This window comes from Tyto alba, unplaced genomic scaffold, assembly GCF_018691265.1.
Source record: "Tyto alba isolate M040663 unplaced genomic scaffold, T.alba_DEE_v4.0 Super-Scaffold_22, whole genome shotgun sequence".
Taxonomy (NCBI): Eukaryota; Metazoa; Chordata; class Aves; order Strigiformes; family Tytonidae; genus Tyto; species Tyto alba.
The window spans coordinates 12,827,084-12,850,273 of record NW_024881296.1 but is presented as its reverse complement, the minus strand read 5'-3'; the positions used below and the strand labels follow the sequence as shown (position 1 = coordinate 12,850,273).

The window sequence follows — 23,190 nt, the reverse complement described above, 5'->3', positions numbered from 1 at the left end:
AAGAGCCGGATTGCTGCTTAGGACTGCTGAGCAAATTAAGATGTGTAATAATTTTAAAACCAAAACTCTACCTGTATTCTATTGGGCTCTTGTTTTGTAACACCTTTGAGCAACAGGTGGTAGAAATAAAGCACCATTGGCCTTGACTGGTAATTTGCCAGGTCCTCCCCTCTATACTCATTCCACAACCAAACTGTTAACAAATGATCATTAAGAACCAAGTTACCTGCTTGGGCTTGTTTTTTGAATACATTATCTCCTGTAGTTTTTGCTTCTATTTTACTTCTCTTTACTTAATTTAGTCGTTTCATAGTTTTTGTTACTCTTCCTTCTCCTGCTTCTTATCTTCTTGGTTAAAAATCATGGATATGTAACTGCAGGGTTGGAAATGTAGTTTGGGGAACCAGATTTAGGAGTATAAATTTTGTCCTAAGGGATGATTTTCACATATTTCTTTTTAATATCTTAGACAAATGGAATGATCCACCAAGTGGTAATAGCTCAATAGACTGTTTGATGCAGTGCTATCACAGTGAGTATAAAATGTCAAAAAAGTAGTAACAATGAAGTTTTTGAGAAGTAGACTCTTCATTCATGGCTAGAAAGAGCCTTGCCAGTGAAAAAGGGCACCTGTTTCACCTTCACCGAGGAGGTAATGTTACTGACTGTCTGGGAAAACACTTGGACTCAGTCTGGAATGAGTGGTCATAAAGGCTAGATCATGCTTCAAGCTTTTAAAATGTTTTGCATTTTCATTACAATTAGCTCAATATTTAAAAAAAAAAAAAAAGGTGGAAGTAGTTTATATTTGAAAGCTTGATATTTGAAATTCTGGTTAGATGACCTAAAGGTTACAATTTTACAATTTCACACAGCTGATTTATATTTGAGATGTATGGCCAAAAGTAGCACAGCATATAAAATACTTTAAAATATTTTTAAATTATAACTTAAACAGGAATTAATGGAACAAATTACTCTTTTCTGTCATAACATGTAAAAAAGAGAATTAATGCCATATTTGTTGGTGAAAAAAGGTATGAGTTTACTTTGTTCTCATATGGCTCTCATAACAAGAGCTAACAATGAAACTTTACCTAGTGTGATTTTGTTATTTTCATTTTAAATTCTTATTATATCATGAATGGATCCTTGGGGTGAAATTATTTGGTTTTAGGAATTACTTTATAGTTTTACCTCATTCAACTCATGCAAATATAATAATTTAAAGGTAAAATTTACATAGGCAGTCAAATCAGATGAGAGACAAGTCCTAGATGAAAGGAAAATGTGCTCTTAAATAATCATAGCTAGAATACTGAATTTTAAAGGTCTTAATTCATTAAGGAAGAATATATTTTGGCGTGTAGGTTTTTGGTGTTATGCTTGGGTAAAAACAGTATGAACATAAGGAGGTGAGTCAGTGACAAAATGCAGACTGTGAGGAGAAATACAACAGTAGATTTGAATAACCTTGTACCTTGTTCATATTTCTGATCCTATTTTGCACTTTCTTTAGTTCTGTGATGTTTTGAAGAGAGCTCTGAGATATAAACTTAGAGGTTTTCATTGGAGGTGAAGGTGAGGAATTTGCTCGGATCCAGGAGTATTGTTGTGACCAAATGTTAGTATGTTATTTTCCTGTCACCCTGGCTTTTGTCAGGTGTAACAGAAATGCCCACTGCTCCTTGTTGCTTGCTGAAATCACTGTTTATCTAGCTGGTTTGCTTGTTTTGGGTATATGTAAAGATCTGGTTTGTGCAAAACAAAAAAAAAAGCTCAATGTAAGGAGTATGAACACTGTAGATAAAGATTTTCTGAGAGTGAATCTGCATATCAGAAAAAAAAGTAGCATGAAGCACTAGGAGACTGTTGTGAATCAAAGGGGTATTTTGTAAATCTGTAGTTAGTTTTGTAAAGCCAGCACAGCCACCGCCAGCATCTTTCTTGCTTGAAATATATAACCCAACACCACTGTAATTTTCTCAGACTGTAGTGAATGTTGGGACCTTGAAATGCAGAGATCGAGTCTGTTCTTGAAGTTTCTGAAATCATGAATGTGGGTTATAAAAACAATTGAATTGCCTTAAAAATTGTAAGAGAAAGAAAATTAAAGCATATTGGTATGCATCAGCTTTCTGGGGTGTACTACTGGTATTTGTTTTCCTGGCCTTGAAGATATGAGGGAAGATGATACAACTTTTCCTATTAAAAAAATTTTAGTATTTGTTGGTAGGCAAAAGTGTCACTTTCACATGGGAGAATACATGGTTATGGCAGTCACTTTGTAAGTGGCAGTATATCATTGTAATGCTGGGAAAACTCAGACATTTTTGATAAATGCAAAGATTCAGTACTTTTCAAGGTAGGGGTAAAAAAAATTAAAATTACATGTTATTTTTTAAAACGTTTGCTCAGCTTTCAAGTTTGACTAGTCAGGCTGTTTAATGATATCACATCTACTGTCTGTTTTTTTAAAAAACTTATGTCTTTTTATTTTAGTATTTAATGTGAACTTGAGGCATTTGTGGTGAAGAGCTTAGGTTAAGAATTAAGCAACCCAAAGTTTGCAGATGTTTCATGGCAAGGATTTGTTTTGTCTGAAATGTACCAAATTTTAACCACATGGAGTTAGGTCACCCAATTTCAATGTTCACAGAAATTTTAATTCTAGGTCAGCTTTTGAACTTTCTTTCTACCTGATTGTTGTTTCCTGTAACTCATCTGATGCCACTGAATACACTGCCAATTTGCATTAATATAAGTGCAAATTTTGTGCTCTTATTTGTGTTGCAAGTTTCAGAAAAAACGTGTGGAGTCTAAACAAGGAAAAATGAACAGGCAGTGGATCATTTTGTTTCAATCTTATTTGTATAAGTATATATCCTTTATCAATTAGTATTTGCCAAGATCATCTTTCTGAGAAGTTGACAGATTCTGTTCCTGGCTGTTAGATTTTGTTCATCTCATAGAGGTGGGGAAAGTCCTGTTCATCACATAAATGCTCTTAGGAGCTTTCTTTTCTGGTGGGTTTGTGGAAGGGCAAAGGTGAAGGAGTGAGGAGAAAAAATTCTTTCGCTAACTCAAGTATTTCCTCTAGACAGCAATTACGTACAGGTCTGTGAACTTTAGTTGTCTACCCACAAGCATTTGAACTGTGAGCTCAATGTAGTGTTTGTCTAACCTTTTATTTCTGTATTTCCAAGATATCTGGTAGAGACTTTTCAAAATGAAATACTTTTTTTCCATTTCTTTACGAGTGAAAGATCAAATAATGCAATTATTTGACCATTTTCTCACCAATTTACAGTCTGTATACTGTAAAAGAGTTCTTCACGTAGGAAGCATACATAGGAGTTAAGCTTTTTCCTGACTTTTCCTGCAAGCTATGATTCTAGCTGTGCCATTAAAAGCTACTCTATATGTAGCTATTTTACAGTTCTTTTGTCAGCTTGCTGTTTGATGTCACATTGACTGGGAGTTCTCTGAGCTTAATTTATGAGCTCATTTTGGAGTAAATAATTATATTTTCTTTACTCTGTAGCTCTGACACAAATGAAAGTGTAGCTTAATGCTACCTTCAAGTATTGTGTTTTTTTCCTAACTAGTAATAGCATGTAGTAATGATACAGAAAATCTGTATAATGGCTACTACTAATCTGGTACAATAAAGAAAAATGCTATTTCAAAGGAAAATCTATTCATTTGTAGGTAGAACAATATACTGGGAATTATTATCTGTTCTGCTGAAGTAATGGCACTTCTGCTAGGGAATCCTGATGGATGGGATGGTGACCTTCTCGCTACTAGTTTCTGCAGTACAGGCATTGTGGGTGCTGTAAGCCTTATTCCTGTGTAACCATGCAAAATATGTCCATGGTTCATTTTCTTGGGGAAACAAAAGAGTTATTTTGTACTGCTACTTTCAAAAGTCACAGAGGAATCCAAACAAAATGTGAAAGGGACGTTCCTCTTACTCAGTACCAACTATCCAGGCTTTTCTGAAAGGAGCAGGTTGTAGCATCTAGGGTCTCTTCAAGCAAAATCTCCCAGTCTGGCCTACCACTGGGAAATGCAGCTCTGAGATGCTCTGGATTAGATCCTGGGTGCCAAATACACCCTGTGGGTCCAAAGGAGTAGAGCAGGATTTTATTTTTTTTTCTAACTTAACTCCCCATCACTTCCAAATATGGTCAAATATAGTGCACAATGCTAGCAAATTGTCTTTGGTATTGTTAGAAGTCATTGACTGACTGTGGTTTATCATCAAATAGGATCACCCAAGAATGTCAGATTACCATTATGAGAATGAGAAAATGAGTGGCAACAGCATGAAATCTATGCCTCACAGTAACTAGAAGTGTATGTACTATATTGGGACTAAACATGTCCAATGGTATGGAATTCCAAAAATTAAATTATTTCAACTGTTTCCTGATCATAGCAATGCTTGAAATAGCCCAAAAAATAGAGATGTAGAAAAAAAAAAATAAATTGCTGGCTGGAAACCCTTGGGAGGTTGATTTTTCAGCAATACCAAGAATGCACACAAGCTCTGGCGATCCAAGAGCTTGAATACTGAGTACTTGAGTTATACAGGCCTTCAAGTTACTGCTTTAGCTTTAGTATGTTCTGTGCATCACATCACATCTTTATCTTATATGTAATACTGTTCTATTTTGTCCTCAGAAGGAAGTGGAATTTGACTTATATTTTCTGCCTTACCGTATCCTGCTATTACCTGCTGCGGTCGTATTCACCCTCCTGTGACAGTGCACACGTTTGCAGCACAGTCAGTTGTTGCTTTCAGTCAGAAAGGGGTCTAAAACTGTGGGCTGGATTTAACCATCACTTCAGTGCCTTTAATAGGCAGTTACCCTTTTTTTCCCCAAAGACCTCTCATTAAGGCATTTCGGTGTTTCGGGATTAAATACATAGTGGACCTTTTGTTTCACAGTTTTACTTTGTCCTGTTAAACTACTAATTGCCACCTGGACTTAATATATGTGGTGGATATCAGCTGGTACTCCACTCCTTTTCACTGGCCACGGGCAGCTCTAGCCTGTCTCTGCAGTACACCTCCTATGGTACAACAGTGTCCTTCGTCGTACCTGACAACAGTCCATGTGCTCTCTGTGGAGGGAATGAGTAAGGGTGAGTTCAAAAGCCTTTTGCAGGCATATGACAATCAAGTGCTAAAAATCTTTAAAAGGACAGTATTTTATTTATAAAATTCTACATTGACATTTTGAGAACAGCTCATATAATTGTGAAATTATAGCTTTGCATATAATTTAAATTACCTGCTCTCAGCAGATGTTTGAACTGCCAACTACCTGGAAGAATGTATTGTGTATTTGTTATTACCTTACTGATTTCCAAAGGCCTTTAATGGGAAGGAAGGGATTTAGGCTGCTGACAGTGATGGTCTTACAAAAGGGTGTGTCTGGCCCACTGATTTTTAGAAGCAGCAATGTCACCCAGTTTGAATGATAGGAATAAGCTGAAAAATAAATGATACCTAAATAACTTAAATACTTTAAATTTTTTTTTTCCTTAAATGATTTGATAAAAAGAAAAATAGTTATTCCTTTTTATAAAACTGTATGTCAAAAAAAGGGTAGTAGTAGTTTATAGGGAAAGGGCATAAGAAAAACAGAAGGAACAAACAGTAATGTTGTTATTTTTTGGGGCCTCGTTGTGCAAACATTACAAGAGCCTGAGATTTTGTCTAGTTAATAAAAAACAAAGAAGTTTGTAGTGATCATGGATACATACTGGTTTACAATGTTGTATGCTGGCATGAGTAGTTTCTGTATATTTCTTTCACCGTACGAAGCAAGAAATGGTCTTGGGTTCAGTTCTAAAACTCCCCAGTCATCTCTGTTTAAGATTGTAACTCAGGTAGTAAAGTGAGACTAGAGGTAGTTCAAAAACCACATGCTACTTATGAAAAAATTATTAGAAAAAATGTGGGTTTTTTCTCAAAAAAAAAATACTTTCCACTTTTCTAAATTAATCAAGATTAATGTTTTTGTTGCCCTTTTCAGAAGAATTTTAAAAATCAAGCCTTTTATTTATGTTTGTTAAAGTTTTTAAGATTTAAAAATATCCATTTTATGCCATCACATTTTGGAAGAGACGTTTCTTTTTTTTTTTTTTTTTTTTTTTTATTACTGGTTTTGAAATTTCCTCCTCTTTGAACATTCTCAGCTTTTGCACTTTCAGAAATGTCCTGGTGGAAACAGTAGTAAATAAAAGGTATGAAGAAAGTTTCCCCTGACTTTTATCTACACACACACTTGCGCTCTCACACTCACTCTCTCTCTCAGATATTTTAGGGCAATAGTTAAAGAGTGAAAAAAAGAAAAGGAAGGAGAGGCAAGAATCCACTAAGCCTAACAGACCAACTCCAAAGACTTATGGTCAGTTAACTTCAAGAGGTAAATATACTTGAAGGTCTAGCTCAACAAGCACCTCCAGAAGGAATAACAATTATATTGCATCTGTGAGAATAAAGTCAGCAAACCCTGGAACATTTAAACTAGGTTTCATCTCACCTGACTTAGGCTGCCTAGCAGTTATGAGTCTGGTATGAGAAAATCATCTGGGTAATGGAAGGAGATGACAGATAGAAATTTATTCCACCTGTATTACTAGCTGAAGTTATACAAGATTAATTCATTAATGTTTTAGGTTTTCATACCAGCAGCCATAGCTGAATCTCAGCCTAATTTTTCATATGAAGTCCAACATTTATTTTTTTGAATATACCATTGCGAGGCAGATAAACAGCTCTCTGTAGCAAAATAGGCAAGACAGTTACAAAGTCAGTTAACCATTCCTGGATGCCTGTGAAGTTTGGTCTCATTCAGTAAACAAGCAGTTTATTTTCAATAGGCAGGCATGCAGTGGCTGTTGAAATGAAGTTAATAACTCTGCCGCATTTCACAGGAGTGGAGTTACCAGTAGGAAAATGAGGATGAAGAGAAGGATGTCATGCCTCTGCTCCACTCCAATTAATAATGCCAAATGCTGCAAGCATAGTGTAATATGATCCATTAGTGGCTTTGCAGCTCCCTCTCTCCAGTTCTGCTCCAGAAATAGGTGCATTTCAGTTCCATTCCAAAAAGCAGGAATAATAATAATAACATTTTCAGAGCTGGGTAGAAGCTAGAATTTCACCAAAGGGGACATGAGACTTGCTGACTGTTGTCAGAGGAGAAATTTGTGAAAACGTAGGGGCAGGTTGCACAAAACTTTTAATGGGAGTTCTGAAAAACTTCAAGATATTTCATTTTACTCAAAGAGTGCAATATCTGCATGTTTCAGGCTTCATCTTTTCAAGTCTCAGGTTTGTAACTACATCTTGCACATGCCTTAGGAAAAAAAAAAAAAAAAGTGCCCATAGCAAACATAATATTTGTCCTAGTAATGATGGCTTTGACATTCTTAGTAATCAAATATATTTAGCTGCATAGCTAAATATTTTTATTTGAAAGATTGTAGAAGTATGTGTGGGGTTAAGAAGAGAGGAGGTAATTTGCCATGACCTATTTTCATTCCAATCAAAATTGTACCACTTAGCTGAGTACTAAAAAGGGATGCCTGAAGCACACTTGCATTAAATCATCTGTTAATGTCAGGCCAAATTTCTGCTCTACTGCCTTCTAGGTGGTGACAGCCCTCTGCAAGGGATACCTGTGCTCTGCATACTCATCAGAAACTTTTATGTGCAAGGATAGCAAAAAAGGCCTGAAATATTGATAATTGATGTGAAGAAAGATTTCCAAAGACATGAGATGAAGAACTAAGAAAACAGTTGGAAGTACACATCTTCACTGTGATTAGCTCTGAAGTAATGGTAGTCCTAATTCAGCCAAAACATGAACGTTTTGGCACAAGAGATTAATAGGATGAATTGTTCTTGAAGTAAAATGAAATATTTATGAATTCAATCATGATGTGAAAGAAGTGTAACTTTTCCAAATTTCATGGTATTGCAGCAAAATTTGGCTTCTGAGGAACTATCACAAACAGTTAACTACTTGTCCCCATTCCTTAGTCTACAAATTCAAATAAGATAAAGCTTTCCTAAAGCCATCCTAATATGTTTTGATTTCTGTCTGGAACAAACACCAAAGAATCTTTTCTTTTTAGTTTATTTTGATCCTTTTGATGTCTCTTTCATCTAGTTTTTGTTCTGTGGCTGCCGTGAAATCCAGTAGGTAGGTCCCAAGCACAATACAATGCTAAATTGGATTCAAATTTTCCTATTTAGTAGAACATGCAAGGGTGTATATATAAGCCACAAAGGTTTAGTTTGCAAATATGCCTTGTAACAGGGCTCCTTTCAGCACAGCATTCTGATAGCAGATGCCTTCCCACCTTGTCCCATCTCCTCTCTCCCTCTCCAATACCCTGTCCAGTGGACAGAGCTGAGGTTTCAGAGCGAGCAGCCCTGCCTGCATGGGAACTCTGGGTGTCATGGGCTGTGGCCAGGAGCAGCTGAGTGAAATGCACTCAAAACAGGGGCTTGACAGGTCTGTCACTGCCGTGGCACACTGTACATTTACAGTTTAGCACTGTTGCCATGTTTAGCGCTGTTGCTGTAGCGCTCCATGTGCCAAATGAAGTCATTAGCAGATTTGAGATCTGTCAGCCATCTGTGCCTGGTATCTGTTCATCCACCAGTGGGAAAGAGCTATCGGTGCAGAGCTATAGTGGGATGTAGTGCTGCTAGAAGGTCTCCGGGGTATGTCTTGGTTATTTCAATGAGTGTGCCCCTCGCAGAGCATTTACTACCCACCCCTTCCTCCTGAATAAAGTTTGAGTCTCTTGAGAAGCCTGTTAACATGAGAACTGGTTACAGCATCTTGTGTTAAATATTTGCCAATGACCAGGAATACCCAGCCAGCTGTGGTGTGAATGAGAAACTTAATAATCCATGAAGGGTTTTTTTATATCTTTAATTTACATTACATTGGGTTCATAAATTAGGGAAAAAAGTGTTAGTTATGGATTTCTTCCTGGTGGTGGGTTAGAATGCAACAGCTGTGACACACCATTTACAGAGATGGCTGGAATCATTGTATATCAAAGCTGAAAATTATATTGACCCTATCAATGCAATATACCCTCTGGTAATCCTTCTTGTGAGGGTTTCTTATGCGTGTTATAAGATCTGCCTCACTGTGTTGCACTAATGTTCAGGAACACGTGGAGACAAAATGATAGATCATTAGTCCTGGTGTTTGTAATTTGATCTGTGCAGCAAGTGTTAGCCAATAATGATTTGTTTTCTTTCCCTCACTCACTGACATTTTTCATTGTCTTAGTGCCCAAAATTCCAAATCTGGAATGTCCTGCTATCAAGTTTGAGTCTGCTTTATTTAACCCAAATGCAAATCTATAGTAGAAAGCAATATGAATGAGGTCTGAAACTGAAAGCAAATTCAAATCGGTACGTTGACACACTCAAGCCTTCATACCCTGTCAACTGCAAACACCGAAACAAATCTTCAGGGCAGTCCACTGGACTGTGGGTCTGACACAGACAGAGATTGCTGAGACAGTACTTCCAGACGTCTTGAGAACAGAGACTTCCTTACAGGGTAAATTTACAGAGTTTTCATATGTCACTCAGAGAAGAAATAAAATTTAACAGATTGCAGTAATTTTTGTTTGCTGATAAAGTATGCCTGAGAATAATGGTCAGTCAGTAAAGTTGGTTTACTCTCTGTGTGTTTACCAATCTGGGAAAGATTATGTCTTCTACTTGGGTTACCTTACTGAGTACAGGATACCCCTCTAAAACATGTGCAGTCTCACAAAAGAGCAAATCTTTTTATTAAATTCAATCAGTTTATATAATACCGTTTGTTGTTTGAAATAGCAGTTCCTTTTAAATAAACTTGCAGGATTTATTGCCATGCAGCCAAATCAAACACTGAGAAATGATTCTTTAAATTGTTAGTGAACTGTATGGCCAGTCAGGCTATGATGATAAGCCTTGAGAGCTCTACGATACTCCTAAACAGTTTTGCATTGTGGAGGTTTGAAAAGTCTGTGAGTCTCCCCTGAGAATTTTCCCTCAGTTCTCATGCCGGGAGATGTGTTATTTCAGAAATTTTAGAAATGGCAAGGAATATGACTATCCAACTTTGACGTTCTGAAATATGTAGGCATTTTTCCTTATTTGTGGGTATAACAAACTCTGCAAGTACTCTGTTCTGTCTCTGTCTGTGGAGATGCAGTTTTAGTGCTGCGTAGCTGGATAGAGAGGAATTTTTAGAGGAATCAGAAGGGACAAGCTGAACAACAGCACAAATTAAATAACTGAGATAAATGATACTGCAGGAGTTAAGATGACAAAGGCCATGCCTTTGTAAGGAAGAACCCATTTTTTGAAGCGCAAAATTGCTGAGAGTTGTTTGTTCTTTCTTATTTTAAAATCTGGGATCACACAGAATCCGAACCTGATTATAGTATAAGGAATAAGGTGGGTCAGTTAAGACAGAAAAAAGACAACACAAACTGACCGTGAAACCTGAAAGAAATACTGTGATGCATGAGAAAGACATTGTTTGTTTTGCTTTTTGTTTTTGTTTTTGTTTTGTTTTGTGTTCTCTAGAAATGGAGTTAGTTAACTTTCAGTCCCAGTACATTTTGACCCACACAATTGCCTCAGAACATGCTGCTTACCTGTGCTCTCCTGCGGCAGTGTTAGATACTCCAGATTTAGCTGTTATTTGAGCTACGTCAGTATTTTTTCTTTACATATTCTGTAAAATAAATGCCTTCTTCCTTTTGTTTCTTGGGAGATGTGGTTTACAACATCAACTCTTGTGGTGGACTTCAGGACTGAAATCTCAGAACTCCCCTTGGTAGGACTGATCTTGAACTTTGAGAGTTAAAACCTCTCCAAAGTTTACGTAAATAGAAATGTAGAGGAGATTCAGTAGAATTTTAGAGACTATAATAGAGAACAACCAACCAACGCCATCCTCAGCTGACAGACTATGGAGAGCTCGTATTTGATACCTGTTACCAGCTGCTAACTGTCTGTGAAGGATTGTCATTATATCAGAATTTCTCACACTGTAAATGACAAGATCTTCCTCCCACCAAAGCCATCTCAATTCCTCTCTCCACTCGCTGAGGACAGAAAGCAGCCATAACAAAGGTCACTACCTGTAGTACATTTTAGACGTGCATCACTGGGTTTTTTTATACCTGACTTTAAAAGGGGGAAAGATTGTCTTCTAGGAGGGTAATCAAACCTCAGAGCACCTGAAACTTCTTATGCATGATAGAACTGTGTGCTAAATCACATAGCTCAAAATTCATGGACCAGTTAGACTTCTGCCTGTGTTTACATACTTAAATACATTTTTAGATCTGGCCCTGTGTACTTCAGATTCCCAATCTCGCATCTGAAGCTGCAAATAATTAGAAATTAGATGGTATTTCACTACCTACCTCACTAAGATACTAAGATGCAACTGCATACTGTGAAAATATCTCAAATGGAGAGGTTAAAAAGTGCCTCACAGTGAACTGCTCTTGAAAGAAGCTCTTGATGTCTGAACCTCAGAGCATTCATTCATCTCATGTTTTTCTTCACATATACCCTTGTATCAAAAGCTAATGCATGTTTATGAAAAGGAAAAAGTAAAACTATTGTGACTTCTGTGTGTAAAACTTTTCACATAATAGAATACATACCTTCAATAGAAAATGATGAAACAGTCTGTATAACTCTACAGTGATCAAAATTCAATATTGTTAATATAAACAATTTTATGGTAATAATAGGAGATTTGCAAGGAAGAGGGATTCATTTAGTTCTAAGAGATGTTTGACCTCTGCTACTTCATAATCCATTAGAGAGAGCTAAGGTCCACATAAACTGCCTTGCTTTCTCTTTTACCTGGAAGGCATTATTTTTTAAATAAATACCAAAATCAAGTCAATATTTTTAGAACCAGGATAATTGCCACTTTAAATGGACTAATCTTTCCTCAGAGGTTGTCTGACACTTTATATCCAATGTCAGCAGGAAAGAAATAATTAAGATGTATGCTTTTGGTAATTGATCAGGAACATTTGAATGGGTTACATAAATAATAGACTAATCAAAGTATTGTCTAACCATTTAAAAAAAAATACATGCCCTACTGCGTGTACATTTATTTAAATTAATGTTGCTGTCAGAATTTATGAGAAATTTTGAAAGAGGATTTCATTTTCACTTTACGGTTAATGCTCTCATAAATAATAATTTGTCAATTTATAGGATAAGGTATACTATTAAATTGTTCAGTGTACCTCTTTAAAACAGAGGTGTGCATTTGCTGTTCTGGGCAATTACTCTATGGATAATAATGCAACTTTCAAATCTCATTTTCATGTCTGCCAAATCCTATTCTGACTCATTTTCTATTCTAATGAGAATTAATGATATTAATAATCTAATGTTATGCAGAAGAGACCTGAGACTTCTCTTGTATATGCAATATTATGCAGTGTTTTTCTCTTTTCTACATAAAATATTTCATGCATATCTAATTGGTAACTAACAGATTATCTGAAAAAAAAAAAACAAACAAAAAAACAAAAAACCCCAAAACAAATACAAAACCAGCTGTTCCAAAAATTTAGATAATTAAAAAATATATTAGAAATTGGGTTCTGGTTCTTGTTTAAGCCTGTGAAAGGGATACCTGCTAATCATTTACAAAGTGATGATCTATCTTGGAGTTGAACATGAAGAAACTTCAGTCTGATAGTTCAGGGTAGGGCTATATTTACTTGCAAGCAACTTCAATTCTTCTCCACTCTTTTCTAAAACCACTTTTAGCTTTGTATTGATTATATGAGGGAGGGTTACACTATCAAGCTGAATATTTGAGGTTAAATGAAGGGTTATATTTCTCTTCAATGGCAATTTGAACATGGTTTTTTTTGTGGGATCTTTTACATGCAAACCAAGATACGGATAACATGAAAGATACGTTTATTGCACAGTCTTTGTATTTTTTTATGCTCATACCAGGTTGCCACAGTCAAGGCTGCTATTTATTTCAAAACTGTCCCATATATGTCCTTTGGACTCCATTGGTATTCATTAAAAGGTGCTGTGACAACCTGACATCAGCAGTGTCCCTGCATGGAAACAACCACTCTTTTCATCAGTAGTCACTGTCATCTGCTTTGTTGTCTCTGTGCTGAGCTTCTCAGGCTCTGTGCAGGGTGGCTTTTCTTTCCCCCTCTGGACAGAAAAGTAGGGCCTCTGCATGTGTTTAACCCCACATTTTTGCAGGATACTAATATTTCTGCTTTTAATTGACTGCAGTTTTATAGGAGAGTGTGTCCCAGATGTGATTGCTGTAAAATGAAAGAGCACCAGTGTTGGGCTTGAATGTTTCCCATCCAATTACCAATTGCCCCTTCATTTTATTTTGAAAGTTTTTTTTCACTTGAGTATGGGGTTTCCAAATGATTCTGGTAATCCTGGATTTTTTCCCTTGTTTTTACAGGTGACCTGTAACTGTTTCACCATCAGTAATGGAGAGATGCAGGATGTTGGTGTTGGCCTGTATCCCAGGTACTGTGGACACTGTTTCATTCACAGGCAAAATCTATGTTAGTTTTTTTTCCTCTTCTCCTAGATAGCTGTAAGGGTCATCAAAGCAGCAGGTAACATGTCTAAATGAGAAACTGGTAAATGCAAATAAATTAAACGAGAATAAAAAATGTGATCAAGTTGAAAACATTCTTAATAGTCCTGATTACAGTTAAAACAGTTTAAATAAGAAATGTCTTTATATTTTATTTTTATGGAGGTGGTAGTCTTTTCTAAGTAAGAATAAGTGCTGACATAAAAAATGTGTCACTGGTACTAGGAAACGTGTTCAGCACTGCTTTAGAATACAGATATTTGCAGCCGAGAGCCTTCTGAACTGGAAATTAAAAGAAAAAGATCGAACACAATTATTAGTAAATTGCCATAACTAAGGAACCAGTAAGGTGAAAAGATAAGCCCCTTGAGAAATGGTTGTTAATATTTGAATTTCTTATTTGTATTAGGTAAGAAGTACATACCAGGGAACATTTTGCTTTCATAGAATAACTTACCTGCAATTATTAATGTGGAAAATCAGCATGTATAGTTTAAAATTAAACTTTACCATCTCAATTTTTTGTTAATGCATGATTGAACTATGTTGTCAGTACCTCAGTGGGCCTGTCACTATTATTTCTTTTTCTACTAAAGTCACATGTAAAATTTGACTAAGGACACTTAATACCTTGAGGTCTGCCTTGTGGTAAAGATAAGGGAAGGGTGGTTAGGAGGACATGGAAACATGTTATGAAAAGTACAGAACAGTCATTTGATTTTGTAGCGGAATGGAAACAAATCCTTTCACTTGGGAATATGGAACTACTTGGGAAAAATGGAACATTGTTTTGAAGCATTATTATTAACGAAATGTTTTCTTTTGGTTGAAAAAAGCCCCTGACTGCGAAGAAAGTGGCTATCTATGTTCTGTGATAATGCACTTCCAGGAGATGCAAGAGACTCTTTCCCAAGTCAGTTCAGAGCAGTTTGAGTTTTGCTATAGCAAATCACTCTGAGCTGGGAAAATTGTGAACCTAAATCTGCAGTTCCCAAATCCCAGGCAAATGCCCTTCCAGATGAATTCATATACTTCCAGATGAAAATGTCATCAAGCCTACTAATGTTTCCATGGGATGAAATTTGATTAAAAGTGTTTTGTTTAGTCTCGTTAAGAGGTTGTATGTTGTTGCATGGCTTGATAGCTCCCACATCCCAATATATTTCAAAATAGATAAAATCCTGTGGTCCTTCTCTACATCACCTTGCCAGCAGCTTTGGGAGCATGCCCAGTGATCTCACAGTAAGTGAAATGGATACTTTCTCCCAGTGTACATTACTGGGTTCACTGGGAGATTAACCACAGATATTTTATTAGACCAGAAAGGATATCAAAAGACTCAGGTTCCTTTTGGTAGCTCCTTTAAGAGTCAAGAACTGACCAAACATGGTTTGGTGTAGGGCTCTAACCCTCAGCAATATCCTCTATTTTGCCAACATCAGGCAGACAAGGAAAGCAGCCAGGAGCTGGATAAGGCAAAAATTCTTCTTCCAGCCTGATGATGTCAGAATTGTTCTTTCCATGGGTCATTCCCACAGGGGAAGGACCATCAGCCCCACATCTGCCATGGGACTGATGTTGTCCTGGCAAAGTCAGTTGTTCCTCAGCTAATGAAACATGAGACTCAAAAGTATATAGCAGATGCTGTTGATGGTGTTCTTAACAGTCTCCTTCAAAAGAGAGGTAAGGACATGTCTGTGTCAGGATATCCACCAGCTTGTGTGTTTCTCTTGGGGGTGGCAGCAGCTCCCCAATGAGCTGTGCTGCTTCAGCTGTCACACACCACAAGAACAGAGGCTGAACCAAAACATGCGTAAAACAGAAACAACGGCTGTATCTCTTCTTTCAGCTGTACACCAAGTACTTTGGGTTTGGGACACAGTATGCTCCATTTTCTACCTGATATGAAATACAGGTTGACTGCTGACCCTTTTGAGCTGCGATTCCACTGATGGTCAGGGTAACTGATAAGATTAGTGCCCTGAAACCGAGCAGAAGCAGCAGAAATAAAAGACCGTGGTAAATACTAACCTTTTGCTCTGAACTGTCCAGGTTGCCTTGTTCTCTGCTTGCCTGCTTTGTCCTCTCCTGAGTCAGGCCTCTCAGAGGCCATCGCCTCCCTCCTGCCCCGAGTACACAGAAGGCAGAAACATGTGAAGAGATCCAGGCATGGCTCCTATTCTAAGAATTAATTTTCATCTCCTAACCAAGAGCAGCTGATTTACCAGGGATTTTATTTGTTTTGTGACTTAATTGCTTGATACTTCAGATGTAATCGTGTTAGCTACTTTTAAATGATTAAAGGGGAATGGCAGTGGAGGCTCCTCTGTAAAGTTCTTTCTCTCTCTTTCTCCCCCTCTACCAACACCCCCAGCATGTCTTTACTGAACCACAGCTGTGACCCAAACTGCGTGATCGTTTTTGAAGGATACCAGCTTTTACTTCGCTCTGTCCGAGAGATCCAGATTGGTGAAGAGGTAATTAACTTGTCCTCCCTTCCATCACAGACACCTGCAACAATGACATCTCCCTAAATAAATTCCAGACTGCAGGGCCACCAGCTTAATATTTGGATGATATATTGATGCCACTTTCTAGCACATAGCTATCAGGGGGAAAATGATAAATAGAATCATCTCTTCACACTGCCTGGGCCCCATAATCATTACTTCTCATAAATCACTAGCAGTCTTGATAAATTCTTGTTCCTCCTGTCCTCCTCTAGGCACTTCGTTTTGTTTGTGTTTGAACGTCTTTACCCTGATGGAAACACTTATGATACTTCTGGGTGGAATGCAGTGTTCACTAAGTCATTGCAACAATAAGCATTTGTCAGGCTGCAACCATACTGTTGTAGTAAGCCTTTCATTGACAGTGAAAGTAGCAAGACAAGGTTTGTTTTCTTGTCCATTTCACTAGAAAATACTGCAAAATAGACCTTTCAAGAGATTTCTGATTTGATCTAAGGTATTCTCACCTTTGTTTTTATGACAGCATTTGTATTACTTTGAAAATAATAGTTTGTGGCTAGGTAACAATTTCAAAGTAAATGTCTTTTGCAGCAATGCAGTATTGAATTTGCTTAGTAAGGCCTGCAAAGGCATGTGCACATATGTAACGGTATATTCACCAATCACCTATGCAGTCCTAGCTGTTGGTCATTTCAAAATCATGACCTAACATAAATACTGTTCACGCCTGTGCTTCAAACTCTGGGAAGATCAAGGGCATACATACTCTAATTTAAAAGTAGTATCTCTTTTCCTCCCTATGAAGTGTTTTCTTTTTTTAATGTATCCTTTCTATGAGATAGTAGGCCATCAAAATAAGTAAGTGGTAAAATAATTTGGGGGGCAAAATATTGTGGAGAACCAACAGAAGTGCTTTTGCATACTTGTTTTTTCACCAAGAGAAATCTTTTAGGATGCAGTAAAATTTTGTGGATCTATTAAGTGTAAACATCTTGCAGTCTGGCATTCTTGTTCAAGCCAAATTACAGACACTTTTATTCCATTTTATCTTCTTGGCTTCTTCCATTTTCCTCTTGGATTCCCAGTTCACCAAGATGGGTTATTTATTTAAAAGTATAGTAGATTTTAATGTCTTCCCAGGATGCATTTGTGTTAATAATTAAGAGTTCTAAATTCTGAAACTATCTTATTTTTATGTACGTAGTTATATTTTTCTAAGTAAAGTTCATAAAGCAATTCTTTGTAACAAACAGCTTTTACAGAGTGGGAGAGGCCCTGAGGTGGCCCTGGGTGTCTCTGGAGTGAGAAGTGAAGTAGAATTCCCTTGCAGGTATGACCACAGACTGCTACAGCTGTGAAGCTATGACCCAAATTTTAGGCTTAATGTTAGTGGTATGTAGCCCACTGAAATCTCTTGGTTAAAATCAGTGGTGAAACAGATATGGTGTAAGTTACAAGTCATTTGGCAATCAGGAAATAAATATAAGTTATAAAGCAGGGCAGCTAGGAGCAGTTTGTTTGCAGTGACTTTGGCAGTTGTGTGAATACAGGCTTTAAAATGACTGCACCTTATGTGGGCATATTACATATTCTAAAAAACTTTGCCTCCAATGAGGCAGTAAAATAAAGTCAGAATTTTCAAAAAAGCTCAGGTTCTGCTGTCTTTGCAGCTACTGCTTCTAGTTCTGGTACTGAAAGAAAAAGTTGCCTTAAGGAACATGTAAGGTTTTATATTTCTCTATATACAAATATATATACACTGTGTTAAAGCAGGTGCCCTCTTGACTTACCTGGAAATAAAAGTCTCAGTCTGGGGTACTTACTCCTTTGAATAACTATGTATCTAAGGATGAAAATGGGAAAAAGTGAGAAAATAAAGATACAAAGTTCATGTTAGTTTAGATCTGTTATGGGAAGAGGGAGGAAAATTGTTATGAGGGTATGTACAAGTCAGCAGTTTAATATTAATTTTTAACACCCAATTATTTTTCCTCTTACACAACTGCTACCATTTTTCATTTTGTGTTCTGCATAGTAGCCTTGGTACAACTTCTTTTCATGCTGCCTTACTGCTTGCCTGCAGCAGGGTGAGCTCAGTTTTCTTAACAGCCATTTACTGAATTTACACACCTATGTACATGAAACTACATTGCCTGTTATGAGCTGAGTTTTTACTTATATTACGGAGGTCCTGATCTGAACTAATGGGAGAGAAAATGAATGTTAGGGAGGAGTACGATTGGGTTTTCTGAATAAATCAGATGCTCTGAGGTGTAAGATGAACACTGTTTCCAGTCATGAGGCAACAAAAGAACCTTAAATAATTATAAGCAGTAGAAAACTTTCATTTTCCTGTTCAAACTTATACTAGATTTAGACAGAATGAGATCCCCTGTGTAATAATTAATAAAAATTAATTAAGCATTAAGATTTTATTGGAAATGAGAAGCTAAGTAGCAAGTCAAGCTCAGATAAGCAGAAGAGGAATATGGATTTACTATCTATACAGGAATAAACTTGATAGGGCTTCTGGACCCTTGCCAGGAAATTATCAACCACTGCAATATGATATGTTCACTAGGCCAGTAAGAAGTAAAAGTATTTTTGCATATTTGTAGTGCTTTCTATCAGAGGACCCTACAACAATTTACTCGTGTTAAGGAGTTGTTGACCACCTATAATCACAGGGAAAACGGAGACAAGGGGAGTTGAGGTGACTGGCCATTGTGGTCTTCTCACAATCAGACCTGATTTTGGTTGTAAGCCAGAAGAAGAGGTTATTACACTGGATGTAGCTGCTGCAGTGTGATGCAGATTTATTTAGGAATAACATTTATGCCCCAACCACACTTTGGAGTGCTCATGATATACACAGTAATCCTGTCTATCAAGTCAGTGACAGAAAGCATGCAAGACTATGACAACCTCAAAAAGTTTTTATATCCTGATGGAAGTTGTGTCAGTTCAGTTTTAGTCTCATGTCTAGGCAGATTTTGTTGGTTTTGCTTGTTTTTGACAGGAAGTCATGTGGCATTTAGTAGTTTTTAATTAAATTTTGGGTTGGGCTTTGAAATTTGTTCAAATCCTAAGGCCAAGATATATCTCAGGCAGTAGAAAATTAGGAGACCTGAGGCAGAAAATGTTTGCCTGAATCCTTATTGAATGAAAGTGATAAATTTGATGGTGCTATATATTTGGAAAACAAATCACTCCTAAAATCATACGCAAAAAATTGTAGCCATTTAGGTCTTTTTTTTTTCTCACAAAGACATTGTTGCCAGTCCTGAAACACTAAGAAATCATAAGTGATGAATTTTACTTTTTTTTATAGGCATTGGAAGAAGGGATTCATGTGTAATTTGTAATTGCATGGTTTCTCAAGTTGAAACTTCAAAAAAACAAAGTGTTTTGCAGGAATCATAATAAAATACTGAGAGTTGGCAAGATGGAAAAGTGTCTGGTCCTTAAATTTTGTGTTGGAAATCAAAAGTTCAGATTTATCCTTAGGCATGTTATTTGGGTTTTGTAGTAATGTGGTTCTACAGAATTGCATGCTCTATGAGAGCAGAAAGTTACTATTTTAAACAAAACCACACTACATTCCCACTGGATTTTGCCAATGAATGCTTTAGTTAATGTTCAAAATAACAGCTTCATTTCTATCATTATATATATTTTTATATAATTTGTTTGTCAGTTTAAAGGACATTTATAATCATCATTAAATGTAGAATTTTTCAAGTGAAAATTTGGGTCTGATAGGAAACTTCCTTCAAGCTTGGTATCCTTTTTTCTTCCACATACTTGCTCTGACTCTGTTTTAATTAATCTAAGGCAGCATGGGCCTATGCTAATACCCCAAATTCTAGTGCTTGACCAGCTGCTAATGATCACCACTAAATTTAAGTGTTTTCTGTCCTGCAACTGTTCTAAAGGGAATGAAACAGGTAGGGAGCAGAGGAAAGGAGAAAAGAAGTGAAAGGAGATCAAGGCTTGGGAGCACCTGTTGATCTCCATGCATAGATTAAGGGTCAAGGAGGCTAGAAAGGGTCTCCCAACACTCTGTAGACTCTACTGTGTACCAGGTTTTTGAGCATAATTGAATCTAATAGCAGGAAGAAAGAAATAATAGGGTTTTTTTGTGGGGTTTTTGTTCTATATGTCCCTATTCAAAAGATTACACAGCTTTCTGAAACTTGCTTCCAGCAGCTCAAAACTAATTATAACACCTTTCTGCTCCTCAAGATAATGTTAGTTGTAGTGCTGACTATCACAGCTTTTGTAACTTTAGATGATGTTACTTTGACAGTATACACAAAGATTTCCTTTTCTTGCACTGTCTTTGCAAAAAATAAATCTAACTATTGCAAAGAAAGGTAAGATATGGGGACGGGTTATAAGAAAGCAAAAATTATTCACCTAGAGATCACCAGGTCTCCTTCAGTGATAAGATAGTCTATCAGCTAATTTACTTTCTCAAAAAGACAAGCAGCTTGCTCTGAAGAGGTCTTCATCTTTACCCTACCCTTAAGTAACCACTTTAAGCAGCATCAAGATGTGTGCTGTAATTTCAATTGACTTTTTGTTAATTACTGTGTCTACCTGGTGTTTTGCAGGCAGACATGAGCTCATGTTGCCTATTATTCTCCAATCAGAAGTTATATAGCTGTGGTTAGTTCGGTGCATAGCTCAAATCAGTTAGTCCTGCTGAGAGACAGGATGTATTAGCTGAGGTCCAGTTCTGCTCCAAAATGGGTGCAAGGCTTCTCATCAGCTTCAGTTCAGTTACAGCAAATTTGTATCTTTCTGCAGAAAGGCATGTAACACACTGTGCTCTCACAGAGCAACTAATTTTTAAAATTAATACTAAATACAAATGATAATTTCAGATGACTAGCAATTAAATCTATCTTCATGATAGATTTCAACCAAGATATATAATATTTCTGTTATGATTCTGTGGAGAAGTTTTGTATCTGTGTATCTTTGACACATTATATTTTGTCATATTATGTTTTTTAAAACCAAATTTTTCGTTGAGTTTTAAGGCATTTTGATCATATATGCCAAGCCTGTCTCAGGAACAGATTTTTGTATGCAATCCTCCCTAAGATCCTGAGACCCCTTATTACAAAAAAAAAAAGCACTCATTTTTTCCCCTGCTGTTTACATTAAAAGAATTTATTTCAAATTTCTACAGAATCCTCTGTCTAGAAATTTTGTGGTTTGTAATTTGTTACAAAAAACATAAATTAAGTCCACTGCGGCATGGTAGTACTTGAAAATTGTGCCCACCTCATTTGGCAGATGAGGAACATGAGAAACTGATCACCATACCCACGGTTAAAGAACTTCTGTGTCAGAACAAGAATCAGGGCTCAGACAGTGCTGCATTTCTGAGGAGAAAGTCTTGAGAGTCAGTAAGTCTCATGGATGTTAAATAATTCCCCGCCTTCATAAATGTTATTTAATATATATTCTCCAGTTTTGGGAAAAAAATTTACTGCATTCTTTATAAGCGATGCAATAAAGAGGCAAGTTTTGGTCAGCTGAAATAATGTTTTAATTAATACCATACATCCCTCATGCAAATACCATTAAGACAACCTTTGATAAATGGGCATATTTCCTAAATATGTACAAGTTAAATGAGCCTTGCATCTAGTGAAGGGATCCAAAATTAAAACAAGTGCAGGAGAGAGACTTGAATACAGAATTTTTATGTTTAAACAATTAAATGATTAGTATAGATGTAGTCTCCATTAGGTTGGTCATGTTTCTAAATATTCTAATTACATTTTCCAGCTCAGTCTGCCAGCTACAAACATTTATTCACATATGGATTTCTGCTGGCAGGACTGGGAATTTGGACTTGGTCCTCTGACAGCAAGAGAAACCCTAAGTTGTTAAAATGCTGAATGGGAGGTATCAATGTGATGAAGCCTCTTATCCTCCTCCTCTATCCAGTCATATGCTCTAATACAAATCAGGTTGTTATGTGACTGTTCATATCCACAATTGTTTGGTAACCTCTGAAAAAGAAATTACTGATTTCAAACTAGTTCCCACTTTTAAGGTTTCTGCACCACAAATGGGGGGGAAAAAAAAAAAAAAAAGGCCAAAAATTAGAAGAGAGAAGGGGATGAAGCCTGTATGCTGAAGATAGATAAAGCGTGTTTGATGTTGGCTGTGTGTTTTGCAGTATTAGAACTGAACCTTGCCTAATGATGGGTTCAACAGTAATGAAAGGTTTTAAACCATTGCCTGAAGTATTTTGGCAAAGAACAGACTAATCTCACATGAATGATTTGTCCCAGAAGTTTCCTACTGTATTACACTTTACCTAAGCTTGATTAAATACCTTTTACTTCTGGATGCCACCTGAATCTGAGGTCCAATAAGACATGGGTCAGAATCAGTGATGTTTATGCAGAAGACAAGAGACAGGGAACAAGCTCGTGTGTGGGGTGATCGTGACAGAAGACACTTGCGAGTTGCAAGGAGACATGAAGATCAGGGGCATGTGACAGGAGAGGGAAATTGGGCTTGGAATGGCTAAAGAATGAGGTTAGGACTACATCTTGACTGGAAACTGGTTTGTGGGAAGGAAAGAAGACAGATCTTTCTTACCACACCAGGGAGTATGCAGAGTAGGACCAGCTGGGGAAAGAAGTAAGGACAAAGTTGGTGAGGTCACTGAAGATGATTGAGAAACCAGAGTAAAGGGAACACTTAACTTCGGAGAGTAAGAGTGTTGGGGATCAAATGAGGGGAAAAGATGTAAGATGAGGCATGCAGGGGGGGCAGAAGGGCAGATCTGGGACTATCAGGATGATGAAACCGGCCCGTTGTACCAAGAATGGCTGTGTAAGAAGCTAGAACTGAGGGCTGGAAACCAGGTTTAGATAAACAGGTGTGGAGAATAAGACTGGAAAATGATAATCATGTCCAGGGGCAGAGAAGATAGAGAATGAGAAGAGGGACAGATTGGAGAGAATGGGGCAGAAGAGACCAAGCTTGGGAGAAAAGAGTGGAAA

General features: G+C 37.0%; 1 protein-coding gene across 2 annotated transcripts in view; it reads left to right on the top strand.

Moving 5' to 3' along the window:
• Positions 1-23,190, top strand: part of SMYD3 (SET and MYND domain containing 3) — a 419,867-nt gene that overhangs the window by 316,935 nt on the left and 79,742 nt on the right. For both annotated transcript variants that reach the window (XM_042796047.1, XM_032989436.2), the window contains exons 6-7: positions 13,542-13,609; positions 16,057-16,159. In XM_042796047.1, the coding sequence (XP_042651981.1) occupies positions 13,542-13,609; positions 16,057-16,159 (171 nt within the window). The remainder of the gene's footprint in view (positions 1-13,541; positions 13,610-16,056; positions 16,160-23,190) is intronic.